This window comes from Taudactylus pleione, unplaced genomic scaffold (genome assembly GCF_031769625.1).
Source record: "Taudactylus pleione unplaced genomic scaffold, aTauple2 ptg000428l, whole genome shotgun sequence".
NCBI classification, from domain to species: domain Eukaryota; kingdom Metazoa; phylum Chordata; class Amphibia; order Anura; family Myobatrachidae; genus Taudactylus; species Taudactylus pleione.
Window position 1 is genome coordinate 2,298,434 of NW_028284830.1, and position 24,525 is coordinate 2,322,958.

Genomic DNA, 24,525 nt, shown 5'->3' on the forward strand with positions numbered 1-24,525 from the left:
AAATCAGGCTCCGGGGGAGACAGTTGTTGTCCGTGGGATGAAAAAGCCCATCACGGTCATGCCTGGGCAGAAGACCAAACATTCCACCTCTTTGGTCTGGCAATATTTCTATCTAAATCCGGACAACAACTATCTTGCCATATGTACCTTATGTAAAGGTGGAATAAGTAGGGGTAGGGACGTTAACCACCTAGGAACATCCTCCCTTATACGGCACCTGCAGCGCGTTCATAATAAGTTACTGTCAAGTTCAGAAACTTTGGCTAAGACCGTAAGCAGTCCAGGGACACCTAAATCCCGTTGTCCTGTTGTATCCAAGCGCCTGCAAACCACACCGTCAACTCCCTCCTCGTCAATTTCCTCCTTAGTCAGGATCGGAAGTAGTCCTGCAGGCCATGTCACTGGCATGACTGACTCTCCTATCCCGGATTCCTCCGGAGGATCCTGCATTGCTACGCCTCCTGCTGCCGCTGCTGCTGTTGCTGCTGCTGGGAGTCGTTCATCATCCCAGAGAGGAAGTAGGAACACCACTACTTTTACTAAACAATTGACCCTCCAACAGTCCTTAGCGAGGAGGATGAAGTACGACAGCAGTCATCCTGAAGCAAAACGTATAACTGAGGCCTTGACTGCTATGTTGGTGTTAGACGTGCGTCCGGTATCCGCCATTAGTGCAGTGGGATTTAGACAATTGCTGGAGGTAGTGTGTCCCCGGTTCCAAATCCCGTCTAGATTCCACTTCACCAGGCAGGCGATACCGAGACTGTACAGAAACGTCAGAAAAAGTATCCTCAGTGTCCTGAAAAATGCCGTTGTACCCAATGTCCACTTAACCACGGACATGTGGACAAGTGGAACAGGGCAGACTAAGGACTATATGACTGTGACAGCCCACTGGGTAGATGTATCACCTTACGCAGCAACATCAGCAGCGTCACCAGTCGCAGCATCTCAGAAACGCCAGCTCGTTCCAAGGCAGGCTACGCTGTGTATCACGGTTTCAGTAAGAGGCACACCGCCGACAACCTCTTAGAGAAACTGAGGGAAATCATCGCCCAGTGGCTTACCCCACTTAGACTCTCCTGGGGATTTGTGATATCTGACAACGCCACCAATATTGTGCGGGCATTACATCTGGGCAAATTCCAGCACGTCCCATGTTTTGCTCACACAATAAACTTGGTGGTGCAGAATTTTCTGAAAAGCGACAGGGGCATGCAGGAGACGCTTTGGGTGGCCCAAAAAATTTCAGACCACTTTCGCCATTTGGCGACTGCGTGCCGAAGACTGGAGCGCCAGCAAACACTCTTGAACCTGCCCCGCCATCACCTGAAGCAAGAGGTTGTGACGCGGTGGAACTCAACCCTCTATATGCTTCAGAGGATGGAGGAGCAGCAAAAGGCCATTCAAGCCTATACATCCACCTATGACATAGGCAAAGGAGGGGGTATGCACCTGACTCAAGCGCAGTTGAGAATGATTTCCGTATTGTGCAAGGTTCTCCAGCCCTTCGAACTTGCCACACGTGAAGTCAGTTCAGACACTGCCAGCTTGAGTCAGGTCATTCCCCTCATCAGGCTTTTGCAGAAGCAGCTGGAGAAAGTGAAGGAGGAGCTAAGACGGAGCGATTCCGCTCGGCATGTGGGACTTGTGGATGAAGCCCTTCATTCGCTTCACCAGGATTCCAGGGTGGTCAATCTGTTGATATCAGACCACTACATTTTGGCCACCGTGCTCGATCCTAGGTTTAAAGCCTATGTGTTGTCTCTCTTTCCGGCCGACACAAGCCTGCAGAGGTGCAAAGACCTGCTGGTGAACACACTGTCAGCTGAAGCGGAACGTGACACGTCAACAGCTCCTTCTTCATTTTCTCCCGCAACTGGGGCTGCCAGGAAAAAACTTAGGTATCCTAAGCAACCCGCTGGCGGTGATGCAGGGTAGGCAGGACCAAGTTTGGACATCTGGTCCGGACTGAAGGACCTGGCAACAATTTCTGACATGTCTATTGTCACTGCATATGATACTGTCACCATTGACAGAATGGTGGAGGATTACATCGGTGACAGCATCCAAGTAGGCATGTCAGACAGTCCATACCTGTACTGGCAGGAAAAAGAGGCAATTTGGAGGCCCCTGTACAAACTGGCTCTATTTTACCTGAGTTGCCCCCCCTCCAGTGTGTACTCCGAAAGAGTGTTTAGTGCAGCCGGGAACCTTGTCAGTGAAAGGCGAAGGAGGTTGCTTCCACAGAATGTGGAGAAGATGATGTTCATCAAAATGAATTATCAGCTCTTCCAGGGAGACCAGCCTCCAGAACGTACAGAGGGACCTGTGGTGGTGGATTCAAGTGGGGACGAGTTAATACTTTGTGAGGATGAGGATGTACACACTGAAGATTGTGAGGAATCGGTGGATGAGGAGGATGAGGATGACATCTTGCCTCCGTAGAGCCAGTTTGTGCAGGGACACATTAATTGCCAGCTTGTTTTGTGGGGGCCCAAATGAACCAATAATTTCAGCCACAGTTGTGTGGCAGACCCTGGTGCTGAAATGATTGGTTTGTTAAAGTGTGCATGTCCTGTTTATACAACATAAGGGTGGATGGGAGGGCCCAAGGACAATTCCATCTTGCACCTCTTTTTTTTCTTTGCATTATGTACAGTTTGGGGCCTAGTTTTTCAAACTGCCATCCTGTCTGCCACTGCAGTATCACGCCTAGATGGGTCACGTGTTTGTGCCGCCCACTCGTGTCGCTTAGCATAGTCATCCAGCTACCTCGGTGCAACCTTTTGGACATAAAAACACTATTGTGAGGTGTGAGGTGTTCAGAATAGACTGGAAACGAGTGGAAATTAAGGTTATTGAGGTTAATAATAGCATAGGAGCAGAAAAACCTACAAATTCTGTGATTTTAGCTGTTTTTATGCTTTTTTTCAAAAAAATACAGATCCAAAACACAAAACCCAGAACCCAAAACACGGAAGGGTGGTTTTGGCAATCCAGATCCAAAACACGTAGAAAGATCCAGATCCAAAACCAAAACACAAAACACGAAAAGTGGCCGGTGCACGCCCCTAATACATATCCTATCCATCGCTAAGCACACATACATATCCTATCCATCACTAAGCACACATACATATCCTATCCATCACTAAGCACACATACATATCCTATCCATCACTAAGCACACATACATATCATATCCATCAATAAGCACACATACGTATCCTATCCATCAATAAGCACACATACGTATCCTATCCATCACTAAGCACACATACATATCATATCCATCAATAAGCACACATACGTATCCTATCCATCACTAAGCACACATACTTATCCTATCCATCAATAAGCACACATACATATCCTATCCATCAATAAGCACACATACGTATCCTATCCATCACTAAGCACACATACATCCATCACTAAGCACACATACATATCCTATCCATCACTAAGCACACATACGTATCCAATCCATCAATAAGCACACATACATATCCTATCCATCACTAAGCACACATACGTATCCTATCCATCAATAATCACACATACGTATCCTATCCATCACTAAGCACACATACGTATCCTATCCATCACTAAGCACACATACGTATCCTATCCATCACTAAGCACACATACGTATCCTATCCATCACTAAGCACACATACGTATCCTATCCATCACTAAGCACACATACGTATCCTATCCATCACTAAGCACACATACGTATCCTATCCATCACTAAGCACACATACGTATCCTATCCATCACTAAGCACACATACGTATCCTATCCATCAATAAGCACACATACGTATCCTACCCATCACTAAGCACACATACTTATCCTATCCATCACTAAGCACACATACGTATCCTATCCATCACTAAGCACACATACGTATCCTATCCATCAATAAGCACACATCCGTATCCTATCCATCACTAAGCACACATCCGTATCCTATCCATCACTAAGCACACATCCGTATCCTATCCATCACTAAGCACACATCCGTATCCTATCCATCACTAAGCACACATCCGTATCCTATCCATCACTAAGCACACATCCGTATCCTATCCATCACTAAGCACACATCCGTATCCTATCCATCACTAAGCACACATACGTATCCTATCCATCACTAAGCACACATACGTATCCTATCCATCAATAAGCACACATACGTATCCTATCCATCAATAAGCACACATACGTATCCTATCCATCAATAAGCACACATACGTATCCTATCCATCACTAAGCACACATACGTATCCTATCCATCAATAAGCACACATACGTATCCTATCCATCACTAAGCACACATACGTATCCTATCCATCAATAAGCACACATACGTATCCTATCATCACTAAGCACACATACGTATCCTTTCCATCACTAAGCACACATAAGTATCCTATCCATCAATAAGCACACATAAGTATCCTATCCATCAATAAGCACACATACGTATCCTATCCATCAAAAGCACACATACGTATCCTATCCATCACTAAGCACACATACGTATCCTATCCATCAATAAGCACACATACGTATCCTATCCATCACTAAGCACACATACGTATCCTATCCATCAATAAGCACACATACGTATCCTATCCATCAATAACTACACAGAAGTATCCTATCCATCAATAAGCACACAGAAATATCCTATCCATCAATAAGCACACATACGTATCCTATCCATCAATAAGCACACATACGTATCCTATCCATCAATAAGCACACATACGTATCCTATCCATCACTAAGCACACATACGTATCCTATCCACCACTAAGCACACATACGTATCCTATCCACCACTAAGCACACATACGTATCCTATCCACCACTAAGCACACATACGTATCCTATCCACCACTAAGCACACATACGTATCCTATCCACCACTAAGCACACATACGTATCCTATCCATCACTAAGCACACATACGTATCCTATCCATCACTAAGCACACATACGTATCCTATCCATCAATAAGCACACATACGTATCCTATCCATCACTAAGCACACATACGTATCCTATCCACCACTAAGCACACATACGTTTCCTATCCACCACTAAGCACACATACGTATCCTATCCACCACTAAGCACACATACGTATCCTATCCACCACTAAGCACACATACGTATCCTATCCACCACTAAGCACACATACGTATCCTATCCACCACTAAGCACACATACGTATCCTATCCACCACTAAGCACACATACGTATCCTATCCACCACTAAGCACACATACGTATCCTATCCATCACTAAGCACACATAAGTATCCTATCCATCAATAAGCACACATCCGTATCCTATCCATCAATAAGCACACATCCGTATCCTATCCATCACCAAGCACACATCCGTATCCTATCCATCACCAAGCACACATCCGTATCCTATCCATCAATAAGCACACATCCGTATCCTATCCATCACCAAGCACACATCCGTATCCTATCCATCACCAAGCACACATCCGTATCCTATCCATCACCAAGCACACATCCGTATCCTATCCATCACTAAGCACACATACGTATCCTATGCATCAATAAGCACACATACGTATCCTATCCATCACTAAGCACACATACGTATCCTATCCATCACTAAGCACACATACGTATCCTATCCATCACTAAGCACACATACGTATCCTATCCATCACTAAGCACACATACGTATCCTATCCATCACTAAGCACACATACGTATCCTATCCACCACTAAGCACACATACGTATCCTATCCACCACTAAGCACACATACGTATCCTATCCATCACTAAGCACACATACGTATCCTATCCATCACCAAGCACACATACGTATCCTATCCATCACCAAGCACACATCCGTATCCTATCCATCACCAAGCACACATCCGTATCCTATCCATCACCAAGCACACATCCGTATCCTATCCATCACCAAGCACACATACGTATCCTATGCATCAATAAGCACACATACGTATCCTATCCATCAATAAGCACACATACGTATCCTATCCATCACTAAGCACACATACGTATCCTATCCATCACTAAGCACACATACGTATCCTATCCATCACTAAGCACACATACGTATCCTATCCACCACTAAGCACACATACGTATCCTATCCATCACTACGCACACATACGTATCCTATCCATCACTAAGCACACATACGTATCCTATCCATCACTAAGCACACATACGTATCCTATCCATCACTAAGCACACATACACATCCTATCCATCACTAAGCACACATACACATCCTATCCATCACTAAGCACACATACGTATCCTATCCATCAATTAAGCACACATTCACATCCTATCCATCACTCACTAAGCACACATACGTATCCTATCCATCACTAAGCACACATACGTATCCTCTCCATCACTAAGCACACATACATATCCTATCCATCACTAAGCACACATACATATCCTATCCATCACTAAGCACACATACGTATCCTATCCATCACTAAGCACACCTACATATCCTATCCATCACTAAGCACACATACGTATCCTATCCATCAATAAGCACACATACATATCCTATCCATCACTAAGCACACATACGTATCCTATCCATCAATAAGCACACATACATATCCTATCCATCACTAAGCACACATACGTATCCTATCCATCACTAAGCATACATACACATCCTATCCATCAATAAGCACACATACATATCCTATCCATCACTAAGCACACATAAATATATTAGACATTGTGTAATTGTGTATGAAATAATTACCTTGTGGTGATCATATTTAATTAGTAACAATATATCCCCTAATGGGTAATATAGGCAGGTTTAGCAGTTAATATAGTCACTCCCTTTCCTCATTAATTCATTTATGTACAGTAGTATCACTATATGCAACCAACATACACATAAATTAGAATTTAAACACTATAATGCTTCTAAAACGGTTTCGATAAATGTTGCAGATATAGTATATACATACAGGACAGATATATTCTCTATATACTTTTGTTATAAGAGAGATAGATTGTTTTATCTCTGTCTTTCTCTCAACCATAAATGCCAGCAATTCAGTATCATGTATTAGAAACAAATAATAGACAATAAATAAATGACACATCTAGTTATATATACAATGTTGCAGCCCCTGTCTGATGTGATTATTATTTATACTTCATGGAGAAACAAATGGGGGAAAATATTTTACCCTCGGTTAGTGTCGCAGCTACAGAAGTAACTTTGTTACTTACCTCCTCCCCGTAGGCCCGGCTACGCATGTATGACCTGAGGTCACGCATGCGCAAAGCCGCCGGGGAGGTAGTGAGGAGGTGGCGGAGGGATTTGCTCGGATCCCTCTTCGCATCCCTGGAACTCCTACCCATAGGAAGGAGTGGGGATCCGAGAAAAATCGCCGTCTGAAGATGGCGCTTGTTCTCGGAAGCAAACTCTGAAAACTTTACGTTTTCCGAGTTTGCTGAATATCAGGGGGTCCATTTGGGACCCCTGATGATGAATAGCCCGGTAACCTAAATATGCGTAAACTTGCATTTCCGCATGGTTACCGGGAGATTTATCCTATGATGAATAGGCCCCTTTGACTGCTCTATTGCAACTCTACTCTAGGAGGTTGTGCCGTGGCGATAGGCATCTTATGGGTCACATCTTAGTAGCCACAAAAAGCCTTTATCACCCAGTTGTGGAAGACTGCCTCTGTACCCAGTATTGCAGTTATTAAAAATAAATTCCAAAAACATTTTTTATTTGAAACAATGGGTTGTACATATTCCTCCTCTGCTTCTTCATACATATGAAGTGGTTCAGATGGGGAGAATATAGAGAAGAACAGGGACACTCTACTATATATATATAGAGCGCTCCTGTGGATCTAACTGTTCCCCTCAATCTGACTCGTGATCTCTTAGACCAATGTTAGATGTGTAATATTTATGTGGCTTTTGACCCTTTGATTATGCAATGTGCCTGCCTTCCCTTTCTACCCTCTGTTTTCTTCTGTGCCTTCAATTATTTGTATTCAATTTCAATAAAAGCAAATATGATAAAACAAAAAATAACTATGTAAGATTTGGCAGCTTCACCTTGAGAGCTATGGAAGATATTCGCCAACAATCTTATTCTTTTATATATATATATATATATATATATATATATATATATGTATATATATATATATATATAAAGATTATTGGAAAAGTGTCACAGTACAATGAAGTTTGTAGGAACAGCAATGAAAAAATAAATACTTTGGTGCCTTCCGTGCTAACAGCTGGTGCAGATACCCTGATACACATGGTAATACAGCGGCACTCGGTAATAATGAAGATGGGACACTGCTTAGTGAACCAATGTTTCAATGCCTCCGATCACGCATTTTCATCAGGGTGTGAACACCCTGATGAAAATGCCTGATTAGAGGCATTGAAACGTTGGTTCACTAAGCAGTGTCCTGTGTTCATTATTACCAAGTGCCGCCGTATTACCATATATATATAGATCTAAGATATATACACACATACATACAGTGGTGTAGCTACTGTGGGTGCAGTCGCTGTGGGGCCAACTGTGCTTACTGGGCCCGTCTCCCCCCTACACCCACTTTTGGTGGAGTGAGTAGTACTGGATGAGAGGAGGATCGGGGCTAAGTGTGACAAGGAACCGCAGTTCAAGGTCATAATGTTCTATGATACAAAGAGCACAGACCATGTACATTGCTGGGCTGATTGTGCTTTGGATGCATCCTGGAACGTCCCTTTGTCTGGTTGCGGCAGCCTGGTTACTACATTATGGTAATGTGAGAATCCGCCTGTGTAAAGCTGGGTACACACGTAAAGATTTTCTGTCCATCCATCCAACTAGTTGATTGGTTGGAATGAAAATCTGGTAACGTATGGGAGTAACTGATGATCGGCAATTTGCTCCTAGATGCCAGAAAACAGATGAAAATGGTCGTCAGACAAGTTTGTTAAATGTTTAATCTAAACAATTTGTTTAAACAACAGTTTTTGTCCATTTTCCGGCATTTGGGAGCAAATTGCTGATTGTCATTTGCTTTCATACCTTACCAACCAATCAGCTAGTTGGATGGTTGGACAAAACATCTTTATGTGTGTACCCAGCTTAACAATCCAGCGACTGCATGTGGAAGCCTATCCTGCCCACTGTTCTTATGTCTGCAGCTGCCATCACTCGTATTGGAAACAGGCGTCCCATCTCCGTCCGCACACTGCCGGCGAGCACTGAACTTGTCTGACACACTTGCGACACTCCCATAAAACGGGTCAGTTCTGTGCGATTACACGGTCGCCTTCCAGTTACCGCCCAGAAATGCCTATATCACCCATAGTGTGGTCCGGATTAATCCATATGCACTAGCAAATGCCGCCCGTGTGCTGACGTCTGATTTGGCACAGTCGCCAATTTCTTTGGTGCATTGCCAGTATGCTCAAATCTACATGAACCGTGCGCATTGCCACTTGCCTCCGATTCGGAAACAGCCCCTGTGTGCTCAGCAGACATAAGAGTGGACATGTGAAGCCAAACTCTGCAGCCCTGGGTGCTGGTTTCCAGCAGCAGAGGGTTCTATAGTGTTGTAGGGCCTCTTTCCTGGCATGGTTTGGGAGCAGTCATCACCTTAGAAAGAAAGGCCAAAACTAATCACTACATAATAGTACTGAGTGGCCATCTGCACCCCATGTTGTAGCAATTCCTTCCTGAGGGAGGGGTGTCTTACAGGGCTCATTGCCATCCACAGAGGGCATGTGGGTCACCCAGTGGTTTGTAAGCATGGCACTGATGTTATCCACATGTCGTGGCCCTCTCATCCATCAGGTCTGAACACAGTCATGTATTATTGGGATATTCTAAAACACCCGAGGCAGCGTTTTACCACCATCATCAACCAGACATCAGATGAGCGGCTTTCTTGTGCAGGATAAGTTCTGCACCCTGATGCACTATTCCAGACATTGCTAGACTCATTGCCACTGTGCATATAGGATGTCTGGCAGCCAGTGCTGTAACAGGGTTCTTTGGCGTCCTGTCCTGGCCACCTTCCCTTAGCGTATGACATCATGCCGTGGGGGGTGGGGCCCACCAGCGCTGGGACACAGGCAGTACAGGCTGCTGTGTGCATGTCTACAGCATACAGAGGTCACTCCAGGCAGCACTGCAGCAGCGAATCTGGTCTCAGGGAGCCATTACAGGCACCCTGCTAGCCAGATGCAGGGACTGTGGGGCAGCAACGGTGCTGCCCACAGGCCCCTGTGCTCTGTAATGCGACATCGCTCGCACACCCCTAGTTATTGCCCCGCTGGCATCACCTGGTGGCTTGATGCCTTATTAAGTGGCGTTATAGTAATGTGTCCATTTATATTATTGGCATACTTGCCAACTCTCCCTGATTGTCAGGGAGACTCCCTGTAGTAGCAATCTCCATGGGTGGGATGTATTAATGCTTACCGCCGCGGTCTAGGCTCTGAATTTGCAGCAGTGACTTGATCGCGTATCTCTAAATAAAGTTAACGTAAAAAAAAAAATTTTTTAAGAGCATCATTGAACTCCCGCCATGTTATCGTAGTCTGTACATACGCAGCTGATGGGACAAGCGGCTGCGCATATGTAACAAGTGAGGCAACGGGAGTGCGGAAGTGCATAAATTAGTACATAACGGCGGAATGACGGAGGGAAAAAAAACAACGTTAACACTGCGATAAGGTATCATTTATTTATTTATTGCAACTGAGAAAGGGCCATGGCCTCATGGGGAAGGGCAAAGGGCCATGGCCTCATGGGGAAGGGCCAGGTAAGAGATAGGGGAGGCCAGGAGATGCTGGGGATAAAAGAAGCTACAAGTGAGAATGATAAACAGGAAAACTGACAGGCCCAAACAGCGCCCCTGCCCTGTGGTGCCCTGTGCCATGGCACGGAATGGGTATGAAATACCGCTGGCCATGTGGCCGGCGGTTCGATTCCCATCAGCGGCAGCCCGACAGGAGCTGAGTGCGACGCAGCGGAAGCCCGACAGCACTGGAAATCCCGATCGTGGATAGGTAAGTATCCACTAACCTAACCCCCCTAACCCTAACCCTCCTTAGGGGTGCCTAACCCTAACTTCCCCCCAAGTGCCTAACCCTAATCCCCCCTCTAAGTGCCTAACCCTAACCACCCCCTTCCCCGCTACCTAAACCTAAGTCCCCCGGGGGGGTGCCTAACCCTAAGTTTCCCCTGGGGGTGCCTAACCCTAACCTTCCCTCCCCCTAGCCTAACCCTAACCCTCCCAGGGGGGTGCCTAACCCTAAGTCCCCCCCGGGAGCCTAAACCTAACCCTCCCCCCCGCGGCTGTCCGCTCGCGGCGCCCAGCATCACTACGATCGTGATGCCGGGCGCCGGGCTCCCGGCATCGGGGAAATGCGGGCGTCTACATCTAGACGCCCGACATTTCACCCATGCCGGGAGAAGACAGTCGGGAAGCCGGCTGCCGGTATATAGGCAGTCGGCTTCCCGATTGCTTCCCCATGGCACTGGTCACACTACCCTAGTTACGGCCCTGCTACCCCCATTATCAAGCTGTTATATAAAAGAAAAAACTGAGATATATACATACAAATGGGATCATTAGTATAATTTCCCTGCATTGGTTATAAGGCACAATGATCCCTTTGGTTACATGCGTTTTCTGAAAAGTATCAGGGGTAAATTTACTAACATTCAATTTTGCATTTTGAGTGATTTGTATTCGGTTTTGCATTTGGGTTTTACTAAAGGCCAAATCGAATGTAAAATCAAAAGTAAAACCAAATTTTTCTCAAATCGAAGATCGGAAAAACATCGGTACTTTTACATAGACCAACACACAAATACCCTATTTACTATAATTCGATATGAAATCGAACACCAAATCGAACTTCAAATCAAACTGCAAATCTCCAAATGCATAGACCTGCTTCATGCTTTCGATTTTAGCATGAGCAGGTCGGATTGACATAGATACATGCAGCCATCAGTGAGATGCCTGCATGTATCTTACTGTAAATAGCTTAGGAAGAGTTAAATGTAAAAAAAGTGAGTATGTGTGAGTGTGTATGTATGGATTAAAACTTTACTGTCATGGTGTGTGTCTTGTGTTTATTTAAACATTTCTTTACAGGTGAACTACAGGTCCCAGCGGGCCCTTAATGCCCCGCATGCTGGTACTTGTGGTTCTCCAAGTACCAGCACGCGGGGGAGGCTTGCTGGGACCTGCAGTTCTACTGTAATGACAATGTTTTTACAGTCTTTTTTTTACCTCACACCTACACTATCAACACACCACACATCGCCCAGGGGTGGTGGGGATAGCCCTGGGCTATCAACCTAGGCTAGGGGTGCCCCCTTTATTGGGGTCCCCAGCCCTGACTAGCAGTCAGGGCTGATGCTGCGGCTGGGGGGCCCGGTGATAGGGCTCCCCTGGCTGTGGCATCAGTCCCCCACTAGAAAGGGTCCGCTGCTGGTTCTGGATCTTACAGGGGAACCCTACACAATTTTTTCCGTGTAAATCCAGAACCAGGACTGGCTCCCAGAGCCCAATGCTGGTTGTATTAAGTACAGTGGAACCCTACATATTTTTTTCCCTGTACCTAAACAACCAGGACTGGCTCTGAAAAGTCCGGGGCTGGTTCTGTTTTAGGTGGGGGGGCACGTCTTTTTTTTACTACATTTAACTATTTATAATTATAAGCTTGTTACAGTAAGATACATGCAGGCATCTCACTGATCTCTGCATCATACATGCCTACCCTCCCGGTTTTCGAGGGAGGCTCCCAATTTTTCGGGTAACCCCCTGCACCCCCGGAGGAGTAGGCATTTCTCCCGCATTCCGCCCACTTCCTAGTGAAGTGGGCAGAATGAGAATTCCCGTGGCGATCGTGGGTCTCCGTGTAGGGGGTGGGGCTTAAGGCGTGATTCTACATGAATCACGTCATTTGGCCCCACCCCTTATGTAAATTCTAGCCAATCGCGGCAATTTTACCGTGAGGGGTGGGGCTTAATGAATCATCAGGCCCAGCACCTGTCGACCCCCTGCTCCTTCTCTTACCTGCGCTTCTCCCGGGAATAGCTATTGAAAGGTAGGCAAGTATGGTCTGCATGTATCTGTGTGAAAACGAACTGCTCATGCTGAAAGTGCTGTATGGGATTTGCAGTTCGGTTTCAAGTGGGATTTGCTGCTCGCTTTGTACATGAACATGCCAAACTGACCAGCAAATTTACTGTTCCAAACTGAACCAAATCTAATTCGATTTGAGAAATACTTCTCAAATCGATTCTTAGTAAATGAGGGAAATGAAGAGGGATTTGAACTTTCAATTTGAGTCGGTTTGAGGTGGCCCAAATCGAACTACAAAACGAAAGTCAAATCGACCCTTAGCAAATTTACCCCTCAGCAACACGTGGATCTTACTAACTGCTTTGGGGCTCGTTTACATGTGGATGTAAGTATGTTTTATGACACGCCTGTCAGATGTAGCAGTACACGTTTTCTTTATCGCACGCTCATAGGTGCTGCTATCCCAGTCTCCCTGAGATGCTTTTTCAAAAGTGGGCAAATATTATTATTATTGGACAATCAAAATCATTTTCTCTTATAACAGGATATACAGCATACTACCTCAGCCTACAATTTATTATCATGCCACTATCTATAATGGGTGCAGGGTGTGCGGTGCACACTGGCCACCGGGTCCAGGGGGTGGGCCGCACCGCACACCCTGCACCCAGATTATCTATAACTTACCTCTCCAAGGTCCCGCGTTGGATCTCTCAGCGCTGCTCAAAATGCCAGAAAATGGCCGCCACGGCCATCTTTCCAGCATTTTGCGCATGCGCAGTAAGGAAATCGCCATGAAAATGGCGACCACGCCATTTCTCTAGGGATCTGCGCGTGCGCAGTAGACTCTGTGCACACTCTAGTGCCCAGAGTTTACTGATTCTGTGGTGGCCGGCCAGCCATGTCAGTCAGCTGCCGGCCGCCGTGGTGGGAGGATGGGGCCCATGACAGGGATGCACATAGGCCCCCTCCTCTCTAACAATGCCCCTGGTCACTATAATATACATTTATAATACTATCATACAATGTACAGTGACACATACTACACAGTCATACAATATACAGTGACATACACTACACAGAGCCATACAGTGACACAACTACACAGTCATACAATATGCAGTGACACACTGTACACTACACAGAGCCATTAAATAACATACTGTACACTACACAGAGCCATACAGTGACACAACTACACAGTCATACAATATACAGTGACATACTGTACACTACACAGAGCCATACAGTGACATAATGTACACTACACAGAGCCATACAGTGACACAACTACACAGTCATACAACATACAGTGACATACACTACACAGAGCCATATACTGACAACTACACAGTAATACAATATACAGTGACATACTGTACACTACACAGACCCATACAGTGACACAACTACAGTCATACAATATACAGTGACATACACTGACACAACTACAGTTATACAATATACAGTGAAACAAATACAGAGTCATACAATATACAGTGACACACACTACACAGTCATACAATATACAGTGACATACACTACACAGAGCCATACAGTGACACAACTACACAGTCATACAATATACACTGACATACTGTACACTACACAAAGCCATACAGTGACATACTGTACACTACACAGAGCCATACATAATAGTGACTAATGATACACAGAGCCATACATTGTGCAGTGACACACACCAGACAGAGCCATACATTGTGCAGTGACACACACTTCCTTCCACACTCCAAAAACATTCTAGTAAGTTAATTGACTTCTGAGAAAAAAAATGTACTGCCTTAGTGTATATGTGTGTCCATGTGGTAGGGAATATAGAGTGTGAGCTCCACTAGAGCAGCGACTGATGGAATGACTGAAATATTCTCTAAAAAGTGCTGCGTATTATGTGTGTGCTATATAAGTAAATGGTAATAATAACGATTATATAGTCCTCTCTTAGAAAGGGTCTATCACATCTTCTCCTGTCTATTTTATTCCAGGCTCCAATATCATAGTCAGAGGCCGGAATATTTAGCACTAAGTCGTTAGGTCACCCTTGGCACTTGCTGCACATACAACAGATACTAAACTCTTAACTGAATAATGAAAATAAAAAGAACAGTGATGTTACCGATTTCTGGTGGAAGGAAAGAACAAAGGAAGAGACTCAGGATATGAAAGAGCTTCAGCATTGTCCTTAATCCAATCCAGAGGTGAAAATTTCCCGGAGTGTGTCCCGTGCCCAGCAATCACTACCAAATCCACATTGTTTCCTATGGCAAGGGATTAGCGCATATAAGAGATCCACAGGAATATTAATACCAAAGCGTTCATCCCATCCAACTCATGAACAGTAGGAGCAGATTCCCATAATATCTCTGTTGTATCCCAGTGAGGAGGCTTCAGGGATCACTAGTCAGATGTCGGACATCACATCATGGCAGAGTCCGCCATTGATTGCTATCTCTCAGGACAAATTCCAAACTGTAGTAAACAACATTGGTAGGGGCTCCAACATGAGCTCCCTCTTCCCTTCTAAACTTTCTCACATTCAGCACCTCTGACTTCCACAGATCTGGGATTTGGACGTGAAAAGAGGAAAAGGCGTAGCTGGGCTGTTAGGTACAGGAAACTCCAGAGCTGAACACTCAGCGATGGCCTCTAGTTTAGGAAATCGCAGTCTGAGCAACTATGGGAAAAGAAGATGACAAAGGCATACCCCCCACGCCTCCACCCCTTCATTACTTCCCTAGGTATGAATTATATTGTATTCTGCCATGGTGACGGTGTAACCTCCAGGCCCTCCCACATCTCATTAAACACTGAACACCACAAATATAGAAGCATTTAGCATTAATCTGACGCGTTATGTGGACACGTCTGTAAGGGTCACTGTGATATATTTCTGTTATCACCCAGAACACACATGAAATTACAGTGCCCATTGCACATTCCAGAAGTGTGATGAAAGCATTATTCTATGACACAAGACATTTTGGGGTAAATTTACTAAGAATCGAGTCTGGGAGAGTTTGCTGTTTTTTCAACTCGATTAACTTCACCGAAACTCAGGTGATTTGAAGCTCCTGAGACTTAAAAATTTGCCAAGAAGAGAGTTTAGCTGAGAGTGAGATGTCCAATGTTGAAGCAGAACAAAATTTCTCTCCCAAGTAGCAGGTTTTGCAGGAGATTTCTAACCGGAGTACCAGGTTTTGCAGGAGATGACTCACCCGAGATTGCAGTGTTTTCCCTCTGCAAAACTCTCCAGAGTAAGCACAGTGAGATATGTGTAAGCTGCTTGTGTTCTAGCCAGTAAAAAAAACGGGTTCGAATTAAAAAAAAAATTAAATAAGCCCCCCCCCCCCCCAAAAGACTAACCAGCCCTGGACTTGCCAGCCAGTCCTGGTTCTTAAAATTACAGGGAACAAAATGTGTAGGGTTCCACAGTAATTTAAGAACCAGCAAGCACCAGGCAGCAGAGCCAGACCTGGTTTTACATATAGGGAGAAAAAATTGGCGTGAGGTCCCCCGTATATTTAAAACCAGCTCTGGACTCTTTCACTGGGCCCCCCAGCTGCAGCATCAGGCCTAACTACTAGTCAGCCCAGACCAGGGATCCCTGTGGACTTGTGGACCCCCCCAATAAAGGGGTCTTCCTCTCCAGGGCACCCCTGGCCTAGGCTGATAGCCCGGGGCTTTCCCCAACCACCCCAGGGCAGTGGGTGGTGGGTTGATAGTGTAGGTGTAGTGTAAATAATAGAATAATTCACATTGTCTTTACAGTGGAACTACAGGTCCCAGCAAGCCTTCTCCACATGCTGGTACTTGGAGAACCACAAGTACCAGCATGCAGGGCATTAAGGGCCCACTGGTAAGTGTAGTTCACCTGTAAATAAATGTGTAAAAAACACAACACACACCCATCCTTCCGGGAGGGAGCTGTCGGGCTTTCTCGTTGGGGGAGGGTCGCGACAAAAAGGGGGCGTGGCCTGGCGGTGATGAACATTTTGGGGGCGGAGCATGGGGGCGTGCCATCGTGATTGCGTCATCACGGCTCTGCCCCCTCTTCACAAAGCCGTTTTTAAAGGCTTTGTGAGGCAGGGAGTGGGCCGTGATGACGCGATTCAGCGTGAATCGCGTCACTGGCCCCTACGCTGCTGGGATTTTTATAGTAAGTGCAGTGGGGGAGGGGGCAGACGGGTCGCTGGTGCCCGGGAAGATTGTCTTCCTGGGAGGTCGGGAGCGGCACCCGATTTTCGGGAGGCTCCCAACCAAATCGGGAGGGTAGGCAAGTATGCACACACCGTGAAAATAAAGATTTATTATATCCATACATACACACATACTTACCTTCTCCCAGATGTTCTCGTCCCCTTCTCAACATAAAGTATCCTATGGAAGTACCTGAAAAATGATCCATTACTCACCTTTTGTCCCACGATGTTCTCTGCAGTAATCCAAATAGGGCTCCAGATACACTGTAACTACACTGTACAGCATGTACTTACAGTACGCTAATGATGGGTCATGAGAATGAGTTGACATTAATGTCGCACCGCGAGCCAATGAGTGGCGGGGCTGGTTAGTCTTTTGTGTGGGGGGGGTCCTATGTTATTTTTTTTTTACTTTTTTTTTTTTTTTTAAATAACAGTATTTTTTTATTGAGACAGAACTTTTAAACTTTTTTTATATTTACAGGCAGAAACATACATGGATCACAGTGATCTGTGTATGTTTCTGCCAAACTCGCAGATCACAGGCAGGTGTATTTATTTAATGAGTTTTTACTGGAGAGTTTTCCCATCTCATGAGAGTTTAGAAACTCTCTGCTTGGTAAATTCCAGAATCCTATCTTCACTAGTGAAAAGGTTCTCAAGTTTTGCCGATGGTGAATTGAAGAGAGTTTGCTAACTCTCCAGTATTTTCCTGTAGCAAAGGAGATGTCTCTCCCGAGTTTGACATTAGTAAATTTGAGAGTGGGAAAAAAGGCCCAAACTCTCCAGAGTTTGCAAACTCTCCCAAACTCTCCCTTTAGTTAATGTACTTCTTTGTCTTTGACAATAAGTGGTCAGAAGTGGCCAACACATACTTGCCTACATCCTGGCTGTCTCCTGCGGGAGGCGGCAGCCAGGTGGGAGGTGCAAGAGCGTCATCATGACCGCTCCCACTATGCAATTCCCAGCATTGTAATGCGGGGGGTGGGGTCCTTATGTCTCAATTCAGCATGAATCATGTCATCAAGGCATCGGTCTGGGCCCGCCCCCCAAGTAAAGTGGGCAGCAGGGTGGCGGAGAGGGGCATACTTTTCCAGACATTCCGGAAGAGTATCAAAATTGATAGGCAATGGGAAAAGCGGGGTGGTGATATGCCGCACAGAGGAAGCAACAATGTACTTAGATACAAAATAAGGGTTCGGTATGAAATCCTGGCTGTCGGGATGCCGCTGGTCAGAATACCAACAATGGCATCCCGACACCCAAAGGGAAGACAGGTAAGAGTTTTTCTAACCCCTACCCTAACCCTCTCTCCCCGGTGCCTAACCCTAACCCCCCCCCAGTACCTAAGCCTAACCTCCCCCTCTCTACACCCTAATCATAACACCCCCTCCCCGGTGCCTAAACTTAACCTCCCCCCAGTGCCTAAGCCTAACCTCCCCCTCCCTGCACCCTAAACCTAACACTCCCTCCCCGGTGCCTAAACCTAACCTCCCCCCTAGTGCCTAAGCCTAACCTTCCCCTCCCCGCACCCTTAACCTAACACTCCCTCCCCGGTGCCTAAACCTAACCCTCCCCCTAGTGCATAAACCTAACCTCCCCCTCCCCGCACCCTAAACCTAACACTTCTAACCCTAACCCCACTAACACCCCGATACTTACCTTCGGAATGCCGGCAGTTGGGATACTGGTGCCGGGATCCGGACCTGTCTGGATTTCAGCGCTGGCATTCAGACCATCTGCATCCCACAAAATAGAATTATTGATTTCTGTAATAAGAGTATAGAGAGGGTGCACAGTTGGAGCAGAGACCTAAGGTAATACACAGAAAAAGGAAAGAAAATGTACTCCTAAGTACAGGGGCACACCTCAATAAAATATAATTTTTAATAGGTTAATTAATATAAAATCAAGGAATCAGTACCACAAAAGAACACGTATGAGTTCAAAATAGTAATCCAAATATGACATATATATATATATTTATATATATATATATATATATATATAATAACAGAATAACAACATATGTTACCAAATGTTAAAAAAAAAAAAAAGAAAGAAATAAAAAGAAAAGAAAATAAAAATTAGGCACAAAAGTAATGTGAGTGGAAACAATAGGTACGTAAGTGCACATAGTGCTAGTGGGTGGTATAGCTCACCACCAATTGGATTCGGCGAAGATATAGAAAACATACATATAAATAAAGTGATAAAAAACACACATATATTTATAATTACCATAACCAATCAGTATGCCCTTGTGTATCTTGATACATATATTATTCTAATTGAGGCGCCCCTCAAATAGCTGGGAATGTAGTGGCTTGCCTTGCTCAATACCAGTTATATGTTCAACATATATCAGTTAGTACTGGAGAAGATGAAAAAATAACAGTCTGTGAGGCCTATTCATTAAACCTAAAAATTCTCTGGAGATAATTAGCTTTAGAACTCTCATGGAGTTCTAGCTAATTATAGGTGGAATTCATCATTCCACCTCTCCATAAGTATCTATTCCGAAAAGCTGTCATTTTTGCGATGAGAGCTTTTCGGGAAATAGATACTTTTCCCTGCCTACACTACCTTATCGCATCTGGAAACAGTGCTGCGCATGCGCTGTTACATCTGTAAAACCAGCGCATGCGCAGCACTGCCTACAGATGCGTTAAGTTTGTGTACCCCCCCGACCCCCCCCACCCCCCTCTGCTCACCTCCCCCCCCCCGACTTACCTGTCCGCGCAGCAGCCTCCGGCTCCGTCCTGCTGGTCTGTCATGTGGTTTCCCAGCAGACCACATGACAGATTAGAAAAAAAAAAAAAAATACTTTTTTTTTTCATTTTCTAAACTTTCTTGTGCTCTGCTGGGGAGCACACATGTCCGGCCAGCCTCCGAAGCCTGAGAACAGAGCAGAGCGCCGGAGGGACTCGTCGGGGGACCTGCACACGCGGATACAGGTAACTTTCACCTGCTATTCGCCACCTCACAGTGGCGAATAGTAACTGCATCAAATTCCGAAAATGTATAATTTTCGGAATTTGATGAATACCACAATTTCCACATCCCCATACTAATGTATGGGGAGTGTGCAAATTAACGCAGGGGAACTTAGCAAGGAGATATCTGTGATATCTCCTGTGCTAAGTGGCTACATGAATACCAAAATAACGTTATTTAAGGAAAATGTTCTTAAAAACGTTATTTTAGTGTTGATGAATAGGCCCCTGTGTATTTACATGCACTGGGATCTGCTTTTCCCAGTCCTGCCAAGCATCAGACTGGAAATGAGAGTCCCGTGCAATGGCACAGTGAAGAAACAATAGACCTGTTTCTACTGCCAGCAATAGACTCCATGAGAGTTCTAAAGCTAATTATCTCCAGAGAATTTTTAGGTTTAATGAATAGGCCCCTCAGAGCGTAACTCTGTTACATAGTATTGCAGAGTATCAGCTGTGAAGATTTACAAGGCAGAAACACAGCACAGGGATCTATTCTGATCCCTTCCTGCTCTGTCTGCACTGCCGAACCCCGGAGTAGATCTTCGGCCGGGGCACTGCAGACATGTGGCCCGGCTCACCGAAAGAAGACAGGTGAGCTGGGCTAAGGAGAAGAAAGAGGGACGGACCCGCGGGAGAAGAGGGGGCAGACGCCCGCGGGGGAAGGGAGGGCGGACACCAGCAGGGGGGGAGTCGTACGCGGGGATGGGGCAGTGAAGTCCTCAGTCTGTCTTCAAGCTTGAAGACAGGCAGTGAAAAGTTTCTCGCTTCTGAAAAACTGCTTCATAGAATAGAAACATCAGTTTTTCGGAGGTGATAATTTAGAACAGGAATCATGATGAATGCCTCCTTAACTGTGTTTGAACTCGCAGCAGGTTGAAACCATAATTATCACATGTGATAATTATGTTTTCATGAATAGGCCCCTTAGTTAGCTAAATAACAAAACATAAAACAATTTACTAACAATAATAATTTTTCCAGAGTAAAAGTTTAAATATAAGAAAAAAAAAAGGGAGGCATAGGATGAGGACAGTGAGTAAATTAGAACTCATAGGAGAAAAAAAATGAGAGAAAACAAGGGAGGAATGACTACAAAAGAATAATACGTAGTAGAAAGAGAAAAAAAAGAGAAAACAAATAAATAAAATAGAGAATATATATATAAAAGTTATAAATAAAATAAGAAAAGGGAAAAAAAAGGGGAGTGGGGAAAGAGCGAGCTGGGGAGAGAGAGGAAGTGGAAGGAAGCTATAAAAGTGAAGGAGAGAGAAGGAGGAACAGAGGGAGAGAGAAATGAGAATGGGAGGCAGGTAATTAGGAAAGGCCAGGAGGGGTCACTCCCTGGGTTCTGTACCGAGGAGACTAGAATGCATTAAACTTGTCCACTGTGTTGTTTTGGAGACTCGTTATATATTCCATTTTGGCCACAAACCAGAGGCTGTTAAGAAGCTGCTGACGAGTCGGGGGGAGTCGTTGCTTCCAAGATCTAGAAATTTGATATTTAGCAGTGCAAGAGATGTGTAGAACCAATTTATTGGATAGTTGGCAGGCCGGGGCAAACAGGAGCAGTGAGGCAGGGGTAAGGGAGGTATCAAGGGAAACCAATGATGATACAATAGATCGGGCCATTGACCAAAAAGGAACGATGTGCGGACAAAACGATTTGTTCACATTGTCTCCAGCAAAGATTGGAGGAGTTAGGATATATTTGATGAAGACGCTCTGGTACAAGGTACCATCGAATGTATAGAGTTGTAAGAGTTTTCCGTAATAGAAACGCTAATCGAAAATTTCGATATGATAAGATGAATCGTCTCCCATGTGTCTTCACCTAGAGAAGTATTAAAGTCTTACTCCCAACAGAGCTCATGAGTCTCTAGAAGTGGAGTATCCTGAATGAGGATAGAATGGTAAATTTGTGAAATGATGCCCTTGTCCGAGCTCTTCCGGTAATTTTCGCAAGGTATAGCCCATAGGCTACAGCAACACAACTCCATATTTAGATGACGCTAGCCATGGCCATCGCAACCCGCTCAGCAGAGCCTGCACTGCAGGCTGGCGCCAGGCAGATGCTGCTGAGTACACCTCTAAAGTGTAGTGCGGACCACAGTGAGTGCAGTCCGCACTACACAGTAACAAACACACCTCCGTTGGCGTCGGGTAGTACACTCGTACTACCTGTCGGCGGTGTGTTTTTTTTAGCAGCCAATGAGAGTCAGACACCCGCAGTGGGTGATGGGAGAGAGGTCATGACGTCTCTTCCATAGTGCAGAGCGGGCCGGGATGACAGAGGAGCAGACAGCAGCGGGCGCAGGAGCGGGGATTCAAGTAAGTATTGTTGTTTTTTTTTGTGTGTGTCATGTAAGGGGCACTGTATAGGGGGGACTACTACTGGGGGCACTGCATAGGGGGGACTACTACTCGGGGCACAGCATAGGGGTGGCTACTACTGGGGGCAGTGTAAAGGGGGGACTACTACTGGGGGCACTGCATAGGGGGGACTACTACTGGGGGCACTGTATAGGGGGGACTACTACTGGGGGCAGTGTATAGGGGGGATTACTACTGGGGGCAGTGTATAGGGGGGACTACTACTGTGGGCATTGTAAAGGGGGACTACTACTGGGGGCACTGTATAAGGGGACTACTACTGGGGGCACTGTATAGGGGGATTACTACTGGGGGCATTGCATAGTGGGACTACTACTGGGGCTACTGCATAGGGGGGACTACTGGGGGCACTACATAGGGAGGACTACTACTGGAGGCACTGTATAAGGGGCACTACATAGGGGGACCACTACTGGGGACACTGTATAAGGGGTACTGCATAGGGGGACCACTACTGGGGACACTGTATAAGGGGCACTGCCTAGGGGACCTACTACTGGGGGCACTGTATAAGGGGCACTACATATGGGGACCACTACTGGGGACACTGTATAAGGGGCACTGCATAGCGGGACCACTACTGGGGACACTGTATAAGGGGACTGCATAGGGGGACCACTACTGGGGACACTGTATAAGAGGCACTGCATAGGGGGACCACTACTGGGGACACTGCATAGGGGGACCACTACTGGGGACACTGTATAAGGGGCACTGCATAGGGGGGACCACTACTGGGGCACTGTATAAGGGGCACTAATACAGTAGGCATTGCGTGTAAGGGGCACTATTACTGTGTGCATTATATATAAGGGGCACTACTGCTATGGTCATTGTATAAGGGGCACACCTGCTGTGGGCACTATGTATAAGGGGCACTACTGTTTGTCGTAATGTGAATAAGGCACTCTACTATGTGGTGTAATGTGAATAAGATTGTGCTGCTGTGTTGCATAATTTGAATCGTAGTCCTCCTATTGCACGGCCATGCCCCTTTCTTGTGAGACCACGCCCATTTTTGCAATGTGCGTCTATGGTGCACTGTCCCTTTATAAAAAAAACTGTGAGGAAGGGCGCAAATTTATAATTTGCAGGGGGGCTCTGAACACCCTAGCACCGGCCCTGGCGCTAGCATTCCGGAGCTTGGTAAATTTGATAGAATCTCATCCCCCTATGGGAGTTGTGGCTGCTGTCAGAAATGGAGGGACTATAGAAAAGGAGGCCCTAGACTGCACACCCTGAATATATATAGAATGGGAGGTGCTACCTGTGGAGACTATTGTTGCAAACACAAGGGGCTCTATTTACTACAATCCGCATATTGAATGTAGATTGTAGTGTGATATTACCGAGTGAATTCGCATTGCCCCCCTCCCCCCCCCGCAACCCCCCTCTCCCTTACTTACACTTACCTGCATGCTCCGGGCCTCCGGTGATGTTCTCCATTCCACCGGTCAGGTGATCTCCCATACTGCACTGGGGCCCGATCACCTGATGACCGGGCAGCAGTGCACTATGGGAGACCAGTTGACCGGAGGGGAGTCATCTCCGGAGGCCCGATCACCGGTTCCTGGAGTCAGGTAAGTAAATTTTTTTTTTTATATATATTTTTCCTTTTTTTTACAGAAATCAGCTTGCGGTCTGTTTAGACCACACAGCTGATTACTGGGACCGACTCCAGGCTCTGCTCTCCCCGTTAGAGCAGGGCAGGAGGCCGGTAACCGGGGGAGACCCTGGTGGCGTTATTATCACAGGGCTT

The 24,525-nt window shown here is 45.7% G+C and overlaps 1 protein-coding gene across 1 annotated transcript in view; it reads right to left on the bottom strand.

Annotated features, from left to right (window-relative positions):
* TIE1 (tyrosine kinase with immunoglobulin like and EGF like domains 1) overlaps positions 1–15,789 on the bottom strand; it is a 98,456-nt gene extending 82,667 nt beyond the window's left edge. Inside the window, exon 1 of the mRNA XM_088447312.1 lies at positions 15,294–15,789. Within this exon, the coding sequence (XP_088303438.1) occupies positions 15,294–15,354 (61 nt within the window). The 5' untranslated portion in view covers positions 15,355–15,789. The remainder of the gene's footprint in view (positions 1–15,293) is intronic.
* Between the last annotated feature and the right edge of the window lie 8,736 nt (positions 15,790–24,525).